Source organism: Rhamphochromis sp. 'chilingali' (genome assembly GCF_963969265.1).
Source record: "Rhamphochromis sp. 'chilingali' genome assembly, chromosome: 1".
Taxonomy (NCBI): domain Eukaryota; kingdom Metazoa; phylum Chordata; class Actinopteri; order Cichliformes; family Cichlidae; genus Rhamphochromis; species Rhamphochromis sp. 'chilingali'.
The window spans coordinates 32,451,787-32,473,524 of record NC_137929.1 but is presented as its reverse complement, the minus strand read 5'-3'; the positions used below and the strand labels follow the sequence as shown (position 1 = coordinate 32,473,524).

The 21,738-nt window shown below is 43.9% G+C and overlaps 1 protein-coding gene across 1 annotated transcript in view; it reads left to right on the top strand.

Moving 5' to 3' along the window:
- The first annotated feature begins 3,754 nt into the window (after window positions 1-3,754).
- The window catches only part of LOC308412028 (insulin receptor substrate 1-B), a 64,235-nt gene continuing 46,251 nt past the window's right edge, over window positions 3,755-21,738 (top strand). The window contains exons 1-2 of the mRNA XM_080906097.1: window positions 3,755-5,650; window positions 21,253-21,554. Of these exons, the coding sequence (XP_080762223.1) occupies window positions 5,302-5,650; window positions 21,253-21,554 (651 nt within the window). The 5' untranslated portion in view covers window positions 3,755-5,301. The remainder of the gene's footprint in view (window positions 5,651-21,252; window positions 21,555-21,738) is intronic.

The window sequence follows — 21,738 nt, the reverse complement described above, 5'->3', positions numbered from 1 at the left end:
GCCCACTAAGTAAGCTCTGCTACATTCCCTTTTTTTGGGGGGGTGACTGCACGCACAGGGCAGACGAGAGTGGGGAGAAATGGCGAGTGGAAATGGTCCATCTATCGAATTATATCAGCTTAATCGGGACTCAGTAGCAGGAATATAAATCACTATGTTCCCTAAGGTTTTATGAGGTACTGTGACCCTTGATTTTCTTTACAGTCATGCGACCTTCTGCAGTGTTAATCAGTATGCCCCCCCCCCTCTCTGTCCTGAATGCACAGTGCTGCAAACATGCGTCAGTGTGTTCACATTTCAGCAGAAAGGGGGATTTTTAAGGACGGACTCGTGGAAGCGCCAAGACTGAAATCCTAGCTTTGGAAGGGATGCTGCCTTCAGGTGCCGTGGGAGATATTGAGCGTTAGTTGAGTGCGCATGAAGGCGTTAACATTTTGTTTATAGGAACACACAAAAACTGAATGGAGAAACAGGAAAAAACAAAACATCACTTAATCAATTTGTAAGTCAGCTGTAACAGGGGGACCAAGGGAGGGGTGTCAAACATAAGGCCCAGGGACCATAATTGGCCCGCTAGAGACTACAGTGGGGCCCACTATACATCACTGAAAAATGTGAAGGAGGACATAGCTTTTGGACTTTAACTGTACTTTAACAAGTTTCACAGTTTTTCCCACTGATAAAGATCTCCCCCGTGACTATTTAAATTACACCAACGTAATAAATTACATGACAGAAACCTTCCTGTTTTTTTTGTTTTGTTTTGTTGTTTTATGAAGAGTCAACAGTAGTAGTAAACTGGAAAAACTTGTGTGGTTTAACAAAATCTCTCTGTTTTAAAATCGCTGGACAGAACTACTGCAACTTTTAAAATGACTTTTTGTGTCACTTTTTTTTTTTTTTGAGTAAGCGTTTGCTGTTATGGAGAAAAACTGAGATGTACTGATACTAGAACTAAGACATCTTAGGGATGAAAAGTGCAGTTAAACGTCTTTCAGTGAGTTTCACTGCTCCAAGAGTTTGACATCCCTGATCTAAAGTGTCACAAGACATTCTTAAGAAAGGGGAACTGGGAGAAAAGGCTGAGATGTGCCAAATTACACACTAAAAAACCCCTAAAAATCAGTGGCAACCAGTTTTATAGAGTAATGAACTTTGTTTTGGGTCAAATCATTGTCAGAAAGTATAGAGGAGGTTAGGACAGAGCTACAACAGTGAGTGTCTACAGCCATCTGTAAACACACTGCTGTCATGGTTTGGGTCTGTGTTTCTGAAAGCAGGGTCAGATATTGTTCGTTAGACTAAAACAGTACAAACTGTGTTTTTGCTTTGTGTACTTTATTTCCATTTATTTGTGTACATTCAAATAAGTCGTTGCACTTTTCCCTCTTTTTCTTGGCAAAAATAATAATAATTTAATACAGGGAGTGCAGAATTATTAGGCAAATGAGTATTTTGTCCACATCATCCTCTTCATGCATGTTGTCTTACTCCAAGCTGTATAGGCTCGAAAGCCTACTACCAATTAAGCATATTAGGTGATGTGCATCTCTGTAATGAGAAGGGGTGTGGTCTAATGACATCAACACCCTATATCAGGTGTGCATAATTATTAGGCAACGCCCTTTCCTTTGGCAAAATGGGTCAAAAGAAGGACTTGACAGGCTCAGAAAAGTCAAAAATAGTGAGATATCTTGCAGAGGGATGCAGCAGTCTCAAAATTGCAAAGCTTCTGAAGCGTGATCATCGAACAATCAAGCGTTTCATTCAAAATAGTCAACAGGGTCGCAAGAAGCGTGTGGAAAAACCAAGGCGCCAAATAACTGCCCATGAACTGAGAAAAGTCAAGCGTGCAGCTGCCAAGATGCCACTTGCCACCAGTTTGGCCATATTTCAGAGCTGCAACATCACTGGAGTGCCCAAAAGCACAAGGTGTGCAATACTCAGAGACATGGCCGAGGTAAGAAAGGCTGAAAGACGACCACCACTGAACAAGGCACACAAGCTGAAACGTCAAGACTGGGCCAAGAAATATCTCAAGACTGGTTTTTCTAAGGTTTTACGGACTGATGAAATGAGAGTGAGTCTTGATGGGCCAGATGGATGGGCCCGTGGCTGGATTGGTAAAGGGCAGAGAGCTCCAGTCCGACTCAGACGCCAGCAAGGTGGAGGTGGAGTACTGGTTTGGGCTGGTATCATCAAAGATGAGCTTGTGGGGCCTTTTCGGGTTGAGGATGGAGTCAAGCTCAACTCCCAGTCCTACTGCCAGTTTCTGGAAGACAACTTCTTCAAGCAGTGGTACAGGAAGAAGTCTGCATCCTTCAAGAAAAACGTGATTTCCATGCAGGACAATGCTCCATCACACGCGTCCAAGTACTCCACAGCGTGGCTGGCAAGAAAGGGTATAAAAGAAGAAAAACTAATGACATGGCCACCTTGTTCACCTGATCTGAACCCCATTGAGAACCTGTGGTCCATCATCAAATGTGAGATTTACAAGGAGGGAAAACAGTACACCTCTCTGAACAGTGTCTGGGAGGCTGTGGTTGCTGCTGCACGCAATGTTGATGGTGAACAGATCAAAACACGGACAGAATCCATGGATGGCAGGCTTTTGAGTGTCCTTGCAAAGAAAGGTGGCTATATTGGTCGCTGATTTGTTTTTGTTTTGTTTTTGAATGTCAGAAATGTATATTTGTGAATGTGGAGATGTTATACTGGTTTCACTGGTAAAAATAAATAATTGAAATGGGTATATATTTGTTTTTTGTTAAGTGGCCTAATAATTATGCACAGTAATAGTCACCTGCACACACAGATATCCCCCTAAAATAGCTCAAACTAAAAACAAACTAAAAACGACTTCCAAAAACATTCAGCTTTGATATTAATGAGTTTTTTGGGTTCATTGAGAACATGGTTGTTGGTCAATAATAAAATTATTCCTCAAAAATACAACTTGCCTAATAATTCTGCACTCCCTGTAGTGATTCGGAAATTGCACTTTTTTTTTTTTTAAACCAGCACTCAGATGGTCGGTGATTTTAGTTGAGCATGAAGTGCTGAGTGTTGTTACATCATTTTGTTCTCAATGATGACCTCTGTATTGGTAAAGATTTTCAATTTGAATGTTTCACTGTTTAATTTAAGTGTTTCCTTCATTTTTTGAGCAGCATATATAAAGAAATAGCTCCAAGTCTTAATGGCCAATGAATTGTCCATTCATAAAACAGCCTTGTTAATAAGAACAGTTGGAGAGAATTATAATATTTATTGTGCGTTACAGTTTGGTTTCCTCTGTACTTAAATGAAGCACCATTTACAAAGGACCCAGTAAGTCTGAAAGTTTGGCTGAAGCCTACTTAAGTCTTTAATTGCACAAGAATTAGCGACTGTATTATTGAAGGGAAGAATGGCCCTTCAATGGCCCCCAATCTTGATGAAACTGCAGCTGTTTTAAGAAGATTGTGCTGCTTAAGTCAAATGTCGACATGTTAGACCGGTCATGTTATCTGATCTGGAGCCAACGTCTTGTTTTTTATCTTTGTGCTGACATGGTGTGTTCTTAAAAAACAAATGTGTTTCACAAACGTGACGCAACCAAGCACAAAAACCAGGCCCCTGGGGCGGAGGAGGCCTAGATGACTTCAGTTTGTTTACACTGGGCAAAAAAACCACTTAACATAAAAGTTATAAACTGCATGTGATTGAGTGAAATAATTATTTATTCAACTGAGTAAAACCAAGTAAAACATGACGTAGGTCTTGGTGGAGAAACCCTTGTTGGTAAGCACAGCAGTAAGTCATTTCCTGATTTGCACAGAGCTCAGTATTTTGGCCCACTCGTCTTTTTACAGAAACTCTAAGTCCTTCTGGTTTTGTGGCTGACGCTTGGCAACTTGAACGTTGAGATTCCTCCACAGATTTTCTGTAGGACTGAGATGTGGCGACTGGCTTGGTTACTCTATGAACTTAATGTTCTTCTTCTTTAACTGCTCCTTTGTTCTCTTTTTTCTCATCCAACATTTTACAGCACACGGCTCTGTCCATTTGACCCTCAGTGTGGGGAAGTCGTCCTCTACCCTTAGCAGAAAAACAGCCCAGACCATAATGTTTCCACCTCCGTGCCTGAATGTTCTTTGGTTCACACTCAGCATTTTTCTTCCTCCAAACATCTCAGGTTGAGTTGATACCAAAGAGCTGACCACAGCACCTTCTCCCAGGCCTTCTCTGAATCATTTATATGTTTGTTGGCAAATTTAAGATGGGGCTGTACACATGCCTTCTTGACCATGCATTTTGAGATAAGTGTCAACCATAGAATTAATTTGTGTTATACATGTTAATAATTAGAGCTATCTATTCTATTATTATCTATTAGAACTATTTGGTTATATTTGATAACTTTGTAATATATTTTATTATTTAATTTAGGTTAGTTATTCTTCTTACTGCTTGGAGCAACTGTTACCTCACGGATTAATAAAGTATTCTGATTCTGAAGGTTCTCGCTGATGGTCTTGCAGGTCTACAGTCTTGCCCCTAATGTCCTTTGACAGCTCTTTGGTCTGTCCCGAGAGAGTCCTTAAATCGGGCTCTAGCTCACTTAGGGGGCTTGGTGGTGGTGTGTGAGAGGGGGAAGAGGTGGAGCTCTGCTATCAGAGCTGTGATGAAGTCCTTGAACGCATCGCGATCAAAAGTACCAGCAGAGCGCTGAGTGACAGTCCTGCTCCACGGTAGCTGCTCCGCGCCAGAGAAACCAGAGCAGAGCCGAGCGAGGCAGGGGTGGGGGGACACGCACAGAGACCGCGTGCAGCAGGATGGGCTCCGCGCACTGCGATGTGCAGTAATTGGGATTAAACCTACCGGACGGCGCTTGGAAACACTCACAGCAGCAGCAGTAGTAATAGTAGTAGTAGTAGTAGTGGAGAGCAGGGGGAGCTCCGCCGCATGTGCTCCTCTGTGTGCGCCTGAAAGAACTTGTTTTGCTCCGTGCGCTGGGCAAAAATCGACCCCCTCCTCCTCCAGAGAAAGAAGCGACTCGGCGGTCATAAACAAACACGGGTTCAGATTTAAGCTCCGGGACTCGCAGTTGCAGCAACCCCAAACCGACCTCTGACTCTCCTCTCACATGCCAGCGCCGGTGTGGGGGAGAGAGGCAGAGGAGAGGAGCCGGGGGATGTTTGGATCAGCTCGCTGAACTCGCACAAACACCGACGAGGAAAACAAGAAGAAGTCGCGCTGGTTTTTCACGTGGGGGTTTAAAATAAAGAGAGAGGAGGAGAGAGCTCGGGGGGTGTCATGGAGAGCCAAGCGGGCGAGCAGTACAGCCACGAGGACGTGCGGAAGAGCGGCTACCTCCGCAAGCACAAGTCCATGCACCGGCGGTACTTCGTGCTCCGCGCCGCCTCGGAGCGCGGTCCGGCCCGCCTGGAGTACTACGAGAGCGAGAAGAAATTCCGGGGCAAGGCCCCCGTCCCGAAGAAAGTGGTGGCGCTGGAGACCTGCTTCAACATTAACAAGCGGGCCGACTCCAAAAACAAGCATATGATCGTGCTGTACACCCGGGCAGAGAGCTTCGCCGTGGCCGCGGAGAACGAGGCGGACCAGGACGAGTGGTACCAGGCCATGGTGGAGCTGCAGTGCAGGAGTAAGAGAAGCACATTTGCACACAAACACGCACGCTTTCCTGCATGTACACACACACACACACACACACACACACACACACACACACACACACACACACACACACACACACACACACACACACACACACAAATATATGTGTGTGCGTATATATGTATACACACACACACACACACACACACACACACACACACACACACACTCTGGTGTGTTTGGGGCTTTGCACGAGAGGAGAAACGTGGCAATGCGTGCAGAGCAGCGCGAAAGGAGCGCACTGTGGACCGGGACGTGTTTTATTACACAGTTTAAGGATTCTTCCCAAGCCCTCACAGACTGCAGTGTCAAGACGACACAGTTGTCCTTTCATTGCTCGTTTCAGGCCGGTTGAGGTTCATGTGTCCACCTTTTAAAGCCTCTGACCGTGGTTTGCGTAAACGTGCGCCTCTGAGCCGCGCGGTGGGGTTTGTATCCTCCAGCACTTCTTACCACGCTGGTGTCAGGCTAAGAGTTTGTTCCTTGTTGTCCAGCACACTTCTTTCGGGAGGGGGAGGGTGTCAATGAGTAGGCCTCAGCTGAGTACGAGTTTGGCCTCCCTGTCCCGAGTTTACTGCTCAAACACACCCTGCCCTCTTGTTTACTCTGCTCTGCTTTTCTGCTGACACTGCTCTGTATTACATCAGGCATTGATCTCAGAGCAGGAGGAACACGTCCCCAAAAACCCGTCGGAGAGAGAAGTGCATTAGTATCCGACTGCTAAGTCATTAAACTTTGAAATCCATCTTCTGATTTGATGGGTAACGAGTGAGCAGCCCTGATGTGTCCCATCCAGCTGCAGTAGGTTTGTCCCAAATGGCCTCAAGTACCCCAGGGGGTGAAAAAAAAAAACAGTAATCCCTGTGGGTTTTTCTCAAGTCTTGTCTATCAGCTGCTGTGTAAACACAGCTGTTACAGCTACAGCGGTGACTGCTGTGTAAACACAGCTGTTACAGCTACAGCGGTGAGCACAGCAACTCCAGATCACCTGTTCAGCCTTCCTGGCTCTGAGAGAGCAGATAGGCAACCAGGGACACATGACGCAATCGTGGATGATAAGAGTTCAAGGTGCTTCTCCTTGCACAGGACCTGCTGCTGGGTAACACAAATCAGCTGATTAATGTAGGGGCTGGGGGAGAGCACAGAAATAAATGAGGACAAACTTTGTGATAGTCCACTTTTTATTTGGAGCCAGAGGAGTTTTATAATGTCAAATATCTGCAGGTGTAAGCCGCTGCTTATTACGGGGAAGGTGACTGGACGTGCACTCCTCCTGTCTAGCATCTAACATTTAATCCAATCTACAGGTGCTCGCGTGGTCACATGTACAGAAAATCCCATTTCATGGCCGTCCTCTAAGAAATCCAAAGTGTCCCGACGAGCCTCTGGCTCGAGCATCCTCACGAACAGCCTTTGAAATGACTGATCCCTCGGTGGCTGCTTGTCTCCTTCCTTTGTTTTCCCAGAGTGCTGGGTTTCTTGTGTAAAGTAAAGGCTGCGGCTGGCTGCAGAGTAAACTCCAACGCTCTTGTGGTATGTGCTGCAGCCTATACACAGTTTCTACTCTTCTAGAAAAAAAATGAGGCCACACGCGCGCGCGCGCGCGCACGTGCACACGTGCACATATGCATGCATGATCCAGGCGTTTACTGAGATGTTGCTGCATGCAACTCTGTAAGGATTCTCGGCCTGCTTTGATATGTGCACCCCATGCACAGTTTCAAATCTCGCTCGCGCCTCCATGCTCTACAGCCTCGCCTACCCACAGTGACGACCCCCCCCCCCCCCCCTCCCCCAGGCTGGGATTATTCTCCCAGCCTGGATGGAGAAAAGTTGAAGCTGAAGCTGAGCCAAAAGATGCTGCACTATCTGCCTCACTAGTTTCCACAGAACCACGCCCTCGGTGTGATACCTGTGTAGTTCCACATATCCCCTCTGCAAAGCAGCCGGCTGCAAAGGCTGGAGTTTGCAGCGTGCGTGCAGTGAAAGCACGAATAAAACCGCGGATGTCCTTGCTGTTGTACAGTTTCTGCTTCCTCTCCAGGCCTGGGAAAACTACCTAAAGCCGTCCAGGAACAGTTCAATATTGCGCACATGGCTGGTGGTAATTAAACACAAGCCAGCTGCCACGCTGGGCAGGATCCCACTTATTTATTCAGCTGATTCCAGTAAGACCCTTTCAGGCAGCGCGTACAGTATTAGGCTTCAGGGCAGCTATTTGCCCAACTATTAGGAGGCAGTCGAGTGTGTAAAGGTTTAACCTCGATGAAACGGAGCGGAGGCGCGACCTTCAGTCGCCGTGCGCCGGGCAGAACGCGGCACCTTGGGAGCTGTAGTCGGCCTCGGTAAACACTATGATAAAGTCCAAGATTCGTAGCGATCAGCACCGAACAAGAGAGACACACCATCTACAAACACACACACACGTTTAAATGTGCCAACATAAACAGAGATTAAAGCAGACTGACTGACAGTTTCTGATTTAGTCCTGATTCTGAAACGCAGAAGATCAGTCGGAAACATTCGGAGCAGGGAGGATCTGTTCCTGCCTGCAGCATCCGCAGAGAAGCAGTTTGCTTAATTTATGTTTCATATGAGACTAAATGTGTTTGATGGGCCCTTTGGCCATTTGATAGACTTCACTTTATGTCTGTGGAGGACAGAAACTGCCAATGTATCGGATCAAAAAGTGCATATTTAAAAAAAATTAAATAAACATATGATATAAATGAATTAAAAAGAAATAGCAGCATAAATAAACCCTGAAAATGAATAACAAATAAAATAATTGGATGATTATTACAAAGATAAATTAATATAAGGAGAAAATAAGTGTCACACTGTATTAACTAATGAATAATATTCATTTTGACTATTAGTTGAGTATTTAACGGCAAAATATGTCAAATCGTTTTTTTAATGACTCAATAAATGAGTCATTTAAATAATTTACTTAATCACTTTTGATCTTTTTGGTCCCCTTATTATAAGTTCTGGTTGTCTTTTATTCTGTGTTTTCTCTTATTAACCATTTATTTTTGAACTCAGTCCAAGAATTCAGCAGGTGTTTCCTACTTTCTGTAAGTCACGCTGTAGGTTTGAGGAGAACTTGTGTTTTTGAGTGAACCGTCCTTTGTGACGTCCCTCTGAGTCGGAATTAGAAGTCAAATCTCCCCGTCAGGCTGTTTTTATCTCGGAGTGTCGTTCAGCTGCCCCGGCCTCAAAGATCTGGATCTCGCCGCTGGTTCGCTGAGCCGACCGATTAAATGTTAAGCCGTGCTTAAACACTGCTCATCTCCCTAATTAGGTGGTAATTATTGTCTCGAGGGTTGGCCGACGTTTGCACAGTAGAGGCTGTGTGCCAATTGAACTTTTTTCCGTCTCTTTCTTTTCTTAAAAACCCTCAAAACAAAACACATTTTTCCTGCAGAAGTGAAGCTTAACTACAGCTCTCTGTTAGAACCTCAGCCCCGGTTGGAGCGTGCTGAGCTGCCACAGAGTATTTCTCCTGCGTAACGACTAGATGCACAGTAACCCTTTGTAACTTCTTTAACTCGGTGAGCTGCAGCCTGACCGGATCTGGTTTGTAGCGATGCTGCAGCTTGTAAAACGTCATGGATGTGAGTCAGAGTCGGCCTTGAGCAATCTGCTTTGTGTCCGCTGGCCAGCTTGGAGCTGAGCTCTCTTTGACTGACAGTAAAGCGAGGCCAGCAGCAACAGCACCCGTTTAATCAATAAGTGCCGATGTGTGGAGCGTGTGTGGCTTTAAATGCATAGGAACCTTTTATAGCAGGCCTCACTGATTAATGTTGCTCGATAGTATCCCATTAACATTGTTATATTGGGGGTCAGGAAGTTCATGGGTTGATATTCATCATGCACATGGGGGATGCTTTAGAAACAGAGGTAGTAAACAAAAACCTTAATTAGTGCCATGCTGTTCCCAGTGGCGTGTCCAGCGGGGTGGCCTGGGGGGGCACAGGCCACCCCCCCAACCAGACTGGCCACCCCAGGTGCCACCCCAAAGACAAAACAATAAAATTCAATCAAATATCAAATGTCCGATTATGTGTTCACGGTGAAGCTCAGATATCCGAGTGTACGTGAATGCAGCATCGCTTCTGCGCTATGTGCATCACGTTAGCAAAGGTAGGAGAGCCAAGCGCGAAAGACGGCACTGCAGGAAACAATTTTTCGGTGAAAGAAAATGAGGACAGAATAAATGTCCCGGTAAGTAATATTAAGTTTGTTGAGTTTAGTAAACTTCGGTGAAATTAGAATACCAAGGAAAAAATAACACTTAAAGAATTATTGCAGCCGTCGAATATTTCAGACAGTATGCTACTGAGGGGAGCTAACATAAGAGTTATGAGTTATAAGATATAATCTAAGTCGTAACATTGCTGTATGGAGCTGCAGATTTGGTTGCAGGTTAACATAGCTGGACTGGCCATCGGGCATACCGGCATATGCCCGGTGACTTATTTATTTATTTTTTTTGTAATGGCATGAACAATGAGAGGTGGTGGATTGGCCAGATGCAGGTCGATGTGTAAAAAATAACTCAGTTGTTTGGTGGTGGCTATGGCGGGGCTTCCACAGAGGCCAGCAGGTGGATGAGGGAAAGGGGAGGCAGGAGGAGAGCCCCGAAGCAGCCGCCAGTCCGAGTGTCAGGTGAACTGAACTTCAGGTAAGAAGTTATGACCTGCAGTCTATCTGGGTCAGATATAAACTAAGTTTAGGTGGAGTTTATTTTCGTTGTGCTGACTTTTTACCCTCAGTTGCAATAACTCGTACTGCGTTCTAGCCAGCTTGATGGAGTTTTTAGGTGGGTGGATGCTATGATGTTACTGATAGTGAACTTTATTTTATTCATAAGGTTAGTTAGTAGAGTTGCCAACGGCTCCTTAAAAAAATGGAATGGTCCCTCATTCAGAGAAAATATTACGCGTTTGGTATTGAGCTGAGAAGAGACGCAGTTTGTCCCGAACTTTAGCTAGAATGGAAAAAAGACAAAGCTGGAGTTATTCTGTCGTTACGCTGCACAGCTGCCTCTTCTTCTCTCATTCTCTCCCCCTGCCTCTCCTGTTGCTGCTTCAATCATGAAACTGATCAATGATCAGCTGATCGGCTTTTCTCTCTTGTTTGTTTATCGCCCACTTTGCGCCAGAAAGAGGAAACCAGTGGATGTCGCGCTAAACAACAGCAGCACGTTTAAGCTTGATCAGCTGTTGTTAGAATTTATTTAATATTAATTTCTAGTATCAGCTGATGTTTGCTGGAGCCACAGCTGTAAAGCTGCTGGTCATGATGTCGGTTTGGATATGTGGTGAGAGGGAAACATGAGGATGAAACCAGGAGATGTCCTTACTGAATCATCAGAGCTGTGATGGAGAAACAGGTTTACCTTTTAGGTGACATGAATGAGTTGAAGTTATGAGCTGTTTCTGAGAGACAAATAACACCAGGATCCTTTTCTAAGTAGCTGACAGCTGGTAACTGTGCAGCGGCGGGTCTAGCAAAGTTATGCCAGGGGGCAGGTAGGGCATTAACAGGGAAAGGGGGGCACAAAGAAATACTTTTCTTTCTTATTCTCATTTAAAATATCTAGCTTTTATTAAATAATTATCTAAATCTTACAACCAAAGTTTTTATCTGATGTAAAATGTATAGAAATCATACATATACCAACAAGACTGTGTACATCACTGTCACAACAGTGTTTGTTTTCATTCAAAGGCTTTATGGCTTTAACACCTGGTGGGTCGGTCTGTAGTCAAAATGCCCGATTTTCTGTCCCAGTCCAGCCCTGCAGGTTAATACTGGCAGTGTCACCATGCCAGCTGACTGTATTTCATCATCAGCCAGTGTTGCTCTTGATCAATATTACCAAAGTTTACCATAAGGCAGCATAGAAAGTATTTACTTGCTTTCAGGTTTTATTCAAATGTTAGTCTTTTCAGTTGTTTCTCCACTTTTTTCCTGTTTCAAAATCAAACACCAGTTTGTGAGAAGATTATCTTCTTTTTTAACAGGCAGATAAAGTTTTGCATTGGAACTGGCTAATTTGTCAATTGTTTGTTACAAATGTTCGTATTTTAATATTCAAAAATGTTTTTGCTCAAAACATATGTGCACTATATGTCAGTAAAAATACTATGCAAATATTGATGTCCTTGAATGCTGAGTAAACACTGACAAAGCACTGATTGTATCTCTTGTACTTTATCAACGCAGTATCTAAAAACTTTGCACCGTAGTGGTTAAAATCTCATTCTAATAAGAGTTAAAAGCGCATTCGGTTATTAGGTTTATAGGATTATTGAATTATGGTTAACGGTTGGTAGAATCTGCCAATTACATCTGCCACCCTTCTCCAAATCTGTGCCCCTACCTGGCCCCCCCAACAAAAATTTTCTAGACACGCCACTGGCTGTTCCTGTAGTAATGTATACATGCAGCAGCAGTGAATGGATCACAGTGAACCCGCCCTGTGCCAGTGCTTGTTATAAAAAAAATGTACAAAAAAACATACAAAAACTAAAGCAGCATTTGGGTGTGAGTCATATGACAAGCCTTTCCTTTCATTATACCTTATCTGTGTATGAGGTATAACTTTGACCACAGGCATCAACACTTGGATCGTGAATCGTGAGTAAACTCTGTTATCCCGATTCTTTTTTGGTCTTGTTACAGCTTTGAGGGCGCGCTCAGATCGAGCGGGTTCGAGATAAAGCTAGAGAAGCGCAGGAGGGATGGGAAGGACGCTGAAGCTGGAGGAAAAGAGGGAGACAAGGAGGAGGTTCATGGATGTAGTGAAGGAGGACATGCAGAGGGTTGGTGTGACAGAGGATGGTAGGGATAGAGGGAGATGGATGGAGATGAGCCACTGTGGCGACGCCTAAAACTAGCAGCGGAAAGAAGATGGTAAAAGCTTTTTATAGATTAGAATGCTTTAACCAGGCGGTTACCACCACACCTTCCTGTAGCTAATCAGCATAAGCAACACGAGCAGCACTGATAAGTCTACGATTACAAATGCAGGTTGCAGAAGCTTTTAGTCAGTGTTTTTTGACGAGCTGCTGTTACCATATTCCTCCTCCTGATGTTTTCAGAGCATTGGTCTGCGCTTTTATTTCTAAAATACAAGTTATCCACTTTGGAAATGTTAAAAAAAGACAAAAAACCCAACAACAAAACAAAGCAAACAAACAAAAATAAAACCCCAAACCCATTGTGTATTGTTAAAAATTCCTTCCGCACAGTCTCAGTCTGTGCGACACAAAGTTTAGTAACCCAGAGCCTCGCTGACCAATAAAGTCCGAGGCGGATGCCAGCTTGGTGGGTTTCTTGCAGCTTTCTTGCGTGTCCCGGAACGGCGAACCTTAAATGCGTCACCGATAATTTCAGGCAGCCATGCATGTACGTCTGTGCGCACTCCCGTCTAACCGAGACCACATGTGAAACTAGCTCCGGGCGGATGCTGGTGTTGCCCCCCAAGTGTGGGCCTAGAGAGATGGGTGGGGTGAGGAGGGTTGGGCAGGAGGGGGATTGCAGATGCTTGAAATGGATGAAGATCGAGGAAGTGGAGAGGTTAGAAAAGAGGAAAACGGGTACACATGGCAGCCAGAGATTAGACCAACTGTTTTCACTGCCGGGTGGCTCTCGTCTCTCACAAATACGTGCGGGGATAAAATGTACACAGCTGTCTCCCATCTATCTGAGCTGGTACACTGGTAAGTGAGCGTGGGTGGATCTGGGCGGCACGGTAGCTGAGATGGTGGGGGTTTTACCCTCACCAGTCTCTGTGCAGTCTTTTGTGGCCCTACAGCACAGCGTGCTAGGGCAGTGAGGTCAGAAATTTGAAATAGGACCCAATGAAAGCCAGCCAGCTAATTTCCCCTGATTTACAGGCGGCATTAGCTAACTAAGAAGTTTTAGCTGCAAATTCAAGCATTTTTTTGTAGATGGTCACTGCTTGATTGTATCTGGACTTCTGCATTTCTGCAGCCAAGTCCCCAGGATTTTGGGGGGTAACCACGACAGTGATGAGCCCGCCACTCAGTGAGGTGCTGTCAAGGGATCTAGCGGCCTTTGAGGCTAAATATGGCACCTCCTTCACCCCTTCACAACCCCCGTAGCACAAAAGGCTATAGGAAAGCAAGCTTCCCCTCAGTGCCAACAACTCGTAATTGAAATTGCAGTTGAGTAAATTAGCTTGGATTACGGCCTCTTTATGGTCAACCTGTGATCTCGAGGGAGCCAGCTCAAGCGTAGCAAATAAATCGGCGTGAATAGGCGCCAGTGTTGCCCGCGCAGGCTCCCGCTCTCCAGACTTCAGGCTTCCAGTGTGTGCTCACCGCGGACGTGGACTAAACAAGTGAATAAGGCAGTGTATGTTATCTTCACCTCAAACTGCGAATAAATATGCACGGACTCCCAGACCCGATGCATGATCTGTGAAAGTTGGGACAAGGTTGTCAGAGTGTGTGTGTGTGTGTTGCCCATATTCAACCAGCAGATTTCACGCGGATGGTTCATTACCTCCAGGTGCTTTCATGTGCATCCGGCTTAGGTCCTTAGATTATCTCCAACTCTGTGTGCGTGTTTTTCTGAGGGTTCATTATGTAGTATAGGGGCGTTGTGCTGCACGGAAGCTGACTGACTGATAAACTCTCCATGCCCCGCTTTCTTTCCGACAAACACCAAACAGCCATAAAGATACTCGAGAGGAAAGCCGAGGGGGGCGATTCATACTTTATACAGCACTGTGTAAGATCAGGCCCTGAGCTCTGTAATGCTTCATAGGTGTGAATCCACCTGCAAATCTGTAGAAATCTAGGAAAAAAAACTTTGAAAATACTTTAAGGGTTTTTATTTTTTTGAGGGTTGTCGATTAGAGTACACAGCCAGAGCGGCCTTGAGATAAAAGGTGTTTGTGTAAGTGCTGTTGAGGGCACAGCTGAGGTTTAAGGCTTTGCTTTATTCAAAACAAACAACACGCTCACACTCTCCTCGAGACATTTTAAATGGGTTCTTGAAAAGAAAAAGATACTCTTTAAGGATCGTGCTGCACTGCAATCTGAGTCACTCTCAGAGAGCAGGGGGAAAAAAAGAATTTTGAAATAAGCCTGTAATTAGATTCTTTTAGGCAAAGCAATCCCGAAATAAACTTTGAATAACGCACCTTTTTTTAAACCCCCTTTCTTAATGACACTTTTATATCTCCTTGCAATCTCCTGTAGTCCCTCATTCCATAGGTCCCCGCTGAAAAGTCCCAAAACCGTCTCTTCCTGTTGTAAATCTAAATCGAGGAAGCAAAAAGGACTTCTTGCACAGAGGTCCTCGCGCTCATTCACACACATGGAGAGAAAAGCAGCACATGAAAACAGCCGTGCATGGCCTTGAGTGAGTCATCTAATATAGGGGGAGTGCCACAAACTCGCGCGCGCGCGCGCGCACGCACACACACACGCACACGCACACGCACACGCACACACACGCACACACACACACACAGCCGTGAAGCCGCAGCTTCACTGGCTTTCAACAAAACATCTATTCTAGGTCTCTTTCAAGTCGTGAGCGATCCTCCAATTTTGGGTAAGAAGAGTGGACGGAGACGCGGCGAGACACGTCAGACCTCTCCCTCTTGTGCAATCGCATGTAAAGCTGTTTTGGGATTGGGATCTGGAAAAACAGTTTGCATAACAGAAGCTCAGTTACGTGATGTTCGCTGTGCATGCTGAGGGTCCCGGTCTACATGTGGTTGTCATTTTAGGATTGTTTTTTGTTGTTGTTGGTTTTTCTTTTCAACCAGCAGATGCTTGGGGAAACAGAATGAAGCGTCCATAGAAAACCTACTTTGGGCTGTTCCTCATTCAAATGAGGTCGCCACAGCGGGCTGCTCCACATGTTTGATTTGTCAGGTTTTTTTCCCCTTTCTTTACACCAGATGTGCAATGTGACAAAACCCCAAAGGGGTTTGTGTCTCCTCTTGGAATTGAACTAGGGAATCTGTGTAAAACATGGTCATTCTTCTGTTGGAAATTTGAACTTCGAAGGTGGAACAGACAGATTTTTACCTCAGAAAGTCGGAGAAGTCATCAGCCCCGAGATTGTGTACGTAAACATTAGTGAAACTGTAAAACTTGTAATCTGGGGATAAAAAAAAAAAAAAAAAATCAACACAGCATAGAATCACTTTGTTTTGCATGGTGATATATTGATCCGGGGACATCAAATGCAGATTTTTTTTAATTAGGTGCATATAAACGCTCTGGGGGTTCATTGTCTGTACCATCCTTCTGATATAATGTTAGCAAAGCAAGCTTACATTAAATTGGCTAAACTGAAAAACTGTCCAACAGTGGACAAACACAGCTTGACAAAGGTGCTTCCTTATTCCGAGCAAGCTAATAGCTCAGTCGCATCAGTAAAAAAAAAAAAGGATAACAACCTCCTTCATCGCCAAAAAATAAAAATTAAAAAGTGATTGTAATGAATTTTTTCACATTCTATAACCGATTGCAACTTTTGACTAAATGCTTGCCCAGACTTGCGGGTGTTTCACACTCACAACCATGGAGGCAACCTTTCTGCAGACAGTTGCCATCTTACTTGGACTGACTGCAATATCTCTCAGAGAGATTGTTAAAGGTTTGTCTGTGAAGGTTCTCAGTCATCCAGGTCATCGTAGTCAAAGGAGCTTGCAAAAAAAAGCGTCTGGACTTCTTTAAGTTGCTTGAAGAATGGTGGGGAGTCCCAGACACCATTTGACCTTATAGAACTGAAGAAGCTTCTCGGATGAGAGGTGAAACGTCTTCAAGCAACTTAAAGAACTCCAGACGCTTTTCTTTGAAAGCTCCTTTGACTGTTGAAGGTTTGCAGATAATTTCTGTCTAATTTATAAATGCAGACATATCAGCCTGAATGAGTCCATGTCAATGAGCACAACTCGAGAAGAGTTGACTCAACTTGCTGTGAGCTGAATGTATTCAGGTTATGTTCCTGTAAGTTAAATGTGAATTTCTGTATATGTAGACAGAAGCCGACATGTGAACATCGATTTCTCAAAGTTAATTGTTGCATTATCAGAAACGGGCTGCATTGAATTGCCAGTATGACCTTTTTGCAACAAAAAATAACTGGAGTGAGATAATTTTATGTCTTTAAATAAAACAAGATAATGTTTAACTTTGAAGATGTGATTTGCACTTGTAACGTTGGGTTGCGTTTAGTGGTTGAGAGGAGGCGGCAAAACACTTAGCAGGGTAGCCAAAAGAATACACACTCACGCTGGCGTTGGGAATTCCACAGTGTGTTCTTTAATATACCTTCTCTTCATCAACCATATAAGCCCGGTTGAACGGCTGCAGCTTAACAAACATAGCGCACAGTGTTCGTACAACCCATAACGTTGCAAACAAAGGTGTCTGGAGAGGTAAAACATAAAATACGTCCCTCCTCATGCACTAGCGTGTAAGCACATGTTCACACCATCACAGAGAGAGAGAGCAGAGAGACCAGTGGCACACACTGATGACACCATCAACCCTCGACTTGGGTGTCTTAAAGGGACACCACACCATAGTGGCTGTTACACACTATTAAAAAAGTGATAAATTACAATGTATATTATTGCAATACTTGTAATATCATATTGTGGGTAAAGTATTGTGATAATATTGCGTTGTTGGATCAAAACTATAGCTTAAGGCAGTGATTACCACCAATAAGCACTCTGTGGGCTCTTATACAGTTGCTAGAGGTACATGAATCAAAATCAAAAGCTAATGGATAATCAGTTGGAATTGACAGTAAAATAAGTGCACAAATCAACACTAATCCTTTGTGCAGAAAAATAGTTGGGTTAAAGAGCTTTTTTTTTTTTTTTTTTTTTTTTCAGTCATGAGGCTTCTTCTATATTTTAGCACCAGCACTGGCCATTAAACAGAAATTTGTGTATAACAGGTTGTTAAACAGAGACTCACCACTAAATGCAGCTTTTACTGAAGCTGAAGTTGTGTTTGTTCCTTCCAGCTGCTTCAGTTTGAAGCTTCTCAGGATCCACAGGTGCATCTCCACAGGAAGAGAGTTATGTGCATTAATTAAATCGTGTGGCTCAACAGCTGCGACTTGGTGAACTGATCGTAATTATCAAAATTCCTAACTTGGAGAGAAGATCGGTCAGGACTCCTTAATTAATTCTTGCTTGTGCTTATTGAAATCAAAAATATTTTGCTTTGTCTGCGTAAAATCTTGCAGTTTGCAGTATTATATCAATATGGTGCCTCTTTGACCATTAACGTTTAATATATATGTTATATATTTTATCTAAAATTCTGACTTAAAAAGTCCAAAATGATTAACTTAAGATGAAGCTAACAGCTAAAAATACATTTGGCTAAACAAATTGTTAGCTAAACATCGTGGGTAAATGGCTAAAAATTCTAGCTAGCTAAAATTGATAAATTAGAAGAACTGTGTAAATACGACTAACTGATAGTGAACTAAAAGTAAATCAGACGATAAAATGATTCTACTGAACAAATTTGAACATTGGCTTTGTTGGAACATCAGCAGATATATGTATATAATATATAGCAAACCAGTGGTTTCAATGAGATAACCCTTTTAAAAATAGAACTTTCCTTATTTCAATACGTCGTCTCCTTCAGTATGCCAGATGTGGTAGGCTAATAAGGCAGGTGCTTAAGCTCACTATAAATGCACAAAGACCATCCTGTTCCATTCAAGGGAACAGGTTCTGATGTTGAGGTCTGTTTCTTTAGCCTTGTCATTAGTTTGATTGAGTCTGTGTCATAGATGGTTATCATGCTCAGACATATCCAAACTGGCAACATAACAGAGGTATCTCAGAAATGTGGGACATGTGAAAATAAGTTTCAGGAACTTTTTAGGGTGGTTCCCTGGAGAAGAATACGAAATCCACCCTAAACATGATTCACATAATGTTGTTCCTATAATCCGTACTAGTCAACAGATGTGATGTCTTTTGTGTGTGGATATAAATGAGCTTAGATGTACAGTGGGGCAAAAAAGTATTTAGTCAGCCACCGATTGTGCAAGTTCCCCCACTTAAAATGATGACAGAGGTCAGTAATTTGCACCAGAGGTACACTTCAACTGTGAGAGACAGAATGTGAAAAAAAAATCCATGAATTCACATGGTAGGATTTGTAAAGAATTTATCCGTAAATCAGGGTGGAAAATAAGTATTTGGTCACCTCAAACATGGAAAATCTCTGGCTCCCACAGACCTGTTACGTCTTCTGTAAGACGCTTTTCTGTCCCCCACTCGTTACCTGTATGAATGGCACCTGTTTGAACTCATCATCTGTATAAAAGACACCTGTCCACAGCCTCAAACAGTCAGACTCCAAACTCCGCCATGGCCAAGACCAAAGAGCTCTCGAAGGACACCAGGAACAGGATTGTAGACCTGCACCAGACTGGGAAGAGTGAATCTACAATAGGCAAGCAGCTTGGTGTGAAAAAATCAACTGTGGGAGCAATCATCAGAAAATGGAAGACATACAAGACCACTGATAATCTCCCACGATCTGGGGCTCCACGCAAGATCTCATCCCGTGGGGTCAAAATGATCATGAGAACGGTGAGCAAAGATCCCAGAACCACACGGGGGGACCTGGTGAATGACCTGCAGAGAGCTGGGACCAAAGTAACAAAGGTCACCATCAGTAACACACTACAACGGCAGGGAATCAAATCCCGCAGTGCCAGACGTGTTCCGCTGCTGAAGCCAGTGCATGTCCAGGCCCGTCTGAAGTTTGCCAGAGAGCACATGGATGATACAGCAGAGGATTGGGAGAATGTCATGTGGTCAGATGAAACCAAAGTAGAACTTTTTGGTATAAATTCAACTCGTCGTGTTTGGAGGACGAAGAATACTGAGTTGCATCCCAAGAACACCATACCTACTGTGAAGCATGGGGGTGGAAACATCATGCTATGGGGCTGTTTTTCTGCTAAGGGGACAGGACGACTGATCCGTGTTAAGGACAGAATGAATGGGGCCATGTATCGTGAGATTTTGAGCCAAAACCTCCTTCCATCAGTGAGAACTTTGAAGATGAAACGAGGCTGGGTCTTCCAACATGACAATGATCCAAAACACACCGCCCGGGCAACAAAGGAGTGGCTCCGTAAGAAGCATTTGAAAGTCCTGGAGTGGCCTAGCCAGTCTCCAGACCTCAACCCCATAGAAAATCTGTGGTGGGAGTTGAAAGTCCGTGTTGCTCGGCGACAGCCCCAAAACATCACTGCTCTCGAGAAGATCTGCATGGAGGAATGGGCCAAAATACCAGCTACTGTGTGTGCAAACCTGGTAAAGACCTATAGTAAACGTTTGACCTCTGTTATTGCCAACAAAGGTTATGTTACAAAGTATTGAGTTGTATTTTTGTTATTGACCAAATACTTATTTGCCACCCTGATTTACGAATAAATTCTTTACAAATCCTACCATGTGAATTCATGGATTTTTTTTTCACATTCTGTCTCTCACAGTTGACGTGTACCTCTGGTGCAAATTACTGACCTCTGTCATCATTTTAGGTGGGGGAACTTGCCCAATCGGTGGCTGACTAAATACTTTTTTGCCCCACTGTAAATCTGTCATATATTCAAAGGTAGTGTCACTAGCCGCTAACAATGATTTGCAGTACAACGTAGTATTAAGGTACTTTCCTGGGATAATAGTCAGACAAATATTAGGTGGTTAGATAAGTCCCATGCCTTTGTTTGGCCCCTACTAACTTAGGATCAGATATCACTTTGGGCCGTTTTCTCTTGTGTTTTGGCTTCAGTAGGCCTCTGGTATCTGACTACAGCACACTTAACACAAAGGGTGAATGTGCTGCCTGTGCTGCTGCTTAAAGAAACTTCAATTTATTAGTTTACAAAGCCAGTTTTTATTGTCAGTTCCGCTTGAGAAAATAGCTGTTAAGGGCGTGCCGTTAGGATTCCTGCCAGTGATTTGCATTGTTTGTTTTGGAGAAGCATTTCTTATTAAGCATTTTCCAAGTCGCTTCTCTTAAGGTTTTCCACAGAGCTGTTATTTTTCCCTTTCCATATTCATCATTCTTATGTTCAGCTTCAGTTGTCAAGAGTTAAATTTTCCCACACTGGTAGTATGTGTGCCTCTGTGTGTGTGTCAGGATGCCTGTGTAGCTGATAAATGAGACCACAGGCATGGAGCCTGCAGGTACAATGATCCGGTCTCACAAGCCAGTGCGTGCCCAGTTTATACTTGGATCTGTTTTAGAAATATATGGAAAGCTCGGCCACAGCACAGCTTACATAATAAAGACAGCTTGCCCTCAACTAACAGGCATATAATAGAGATTTTATCAGTTGTTTCTTTTATTTGCAGGTGCATCAAAGTCATGTCAGTCCTTTGTTGCAACAGCTGTACTTCCCAGTGCTCTTCATAAATCCTCACTTTAATAGTTTAATCTCTTATTTTTCTCTGTTTTCATCCCAGTAACCTTTTAATCTCACTCTGTCCCCGTTCTGTCCCTCTAGGTAAGAATCCTAATGACGGCAGCGGTGCAGGAGACTATGGAGTGCCTAATCCTGGGCCAGCATTCAAAGAGGTATGGCAGGTAAAGGTATGGCCCAAAGGCCTGGGTCAGGCCAAGAACCTGGTTGGCATCTACCGCCTTTGCCTGACCGACAAGACGGTGAACTTTGTGAAGCTCAACTCTGATGCTGCCGCCGTGGTGCTGCAGCTGATGAACGTGAGACGCTGCGGCCATTCAGAAAACTTCTTCTTCGTTGAGGTGGGACGCTCTGCAGTGACAGGCCCAGGCGAGTTCTGGATGCAGGTGAGCCTGTAATCTACAGTTCTGTTCATGTTGATGGTTATTTTCATTCTCCAATCCTACTCATATCTTAAAAGCCCGCAATCAGCAGAGTGAAAGAAATGTCAAAGTTTTGTCAGAGGCTTCATGGGTTTGAAAAAGGAGATTAAACAGAGTTTCCATGACAATCTAAGATTTAAATACAGGG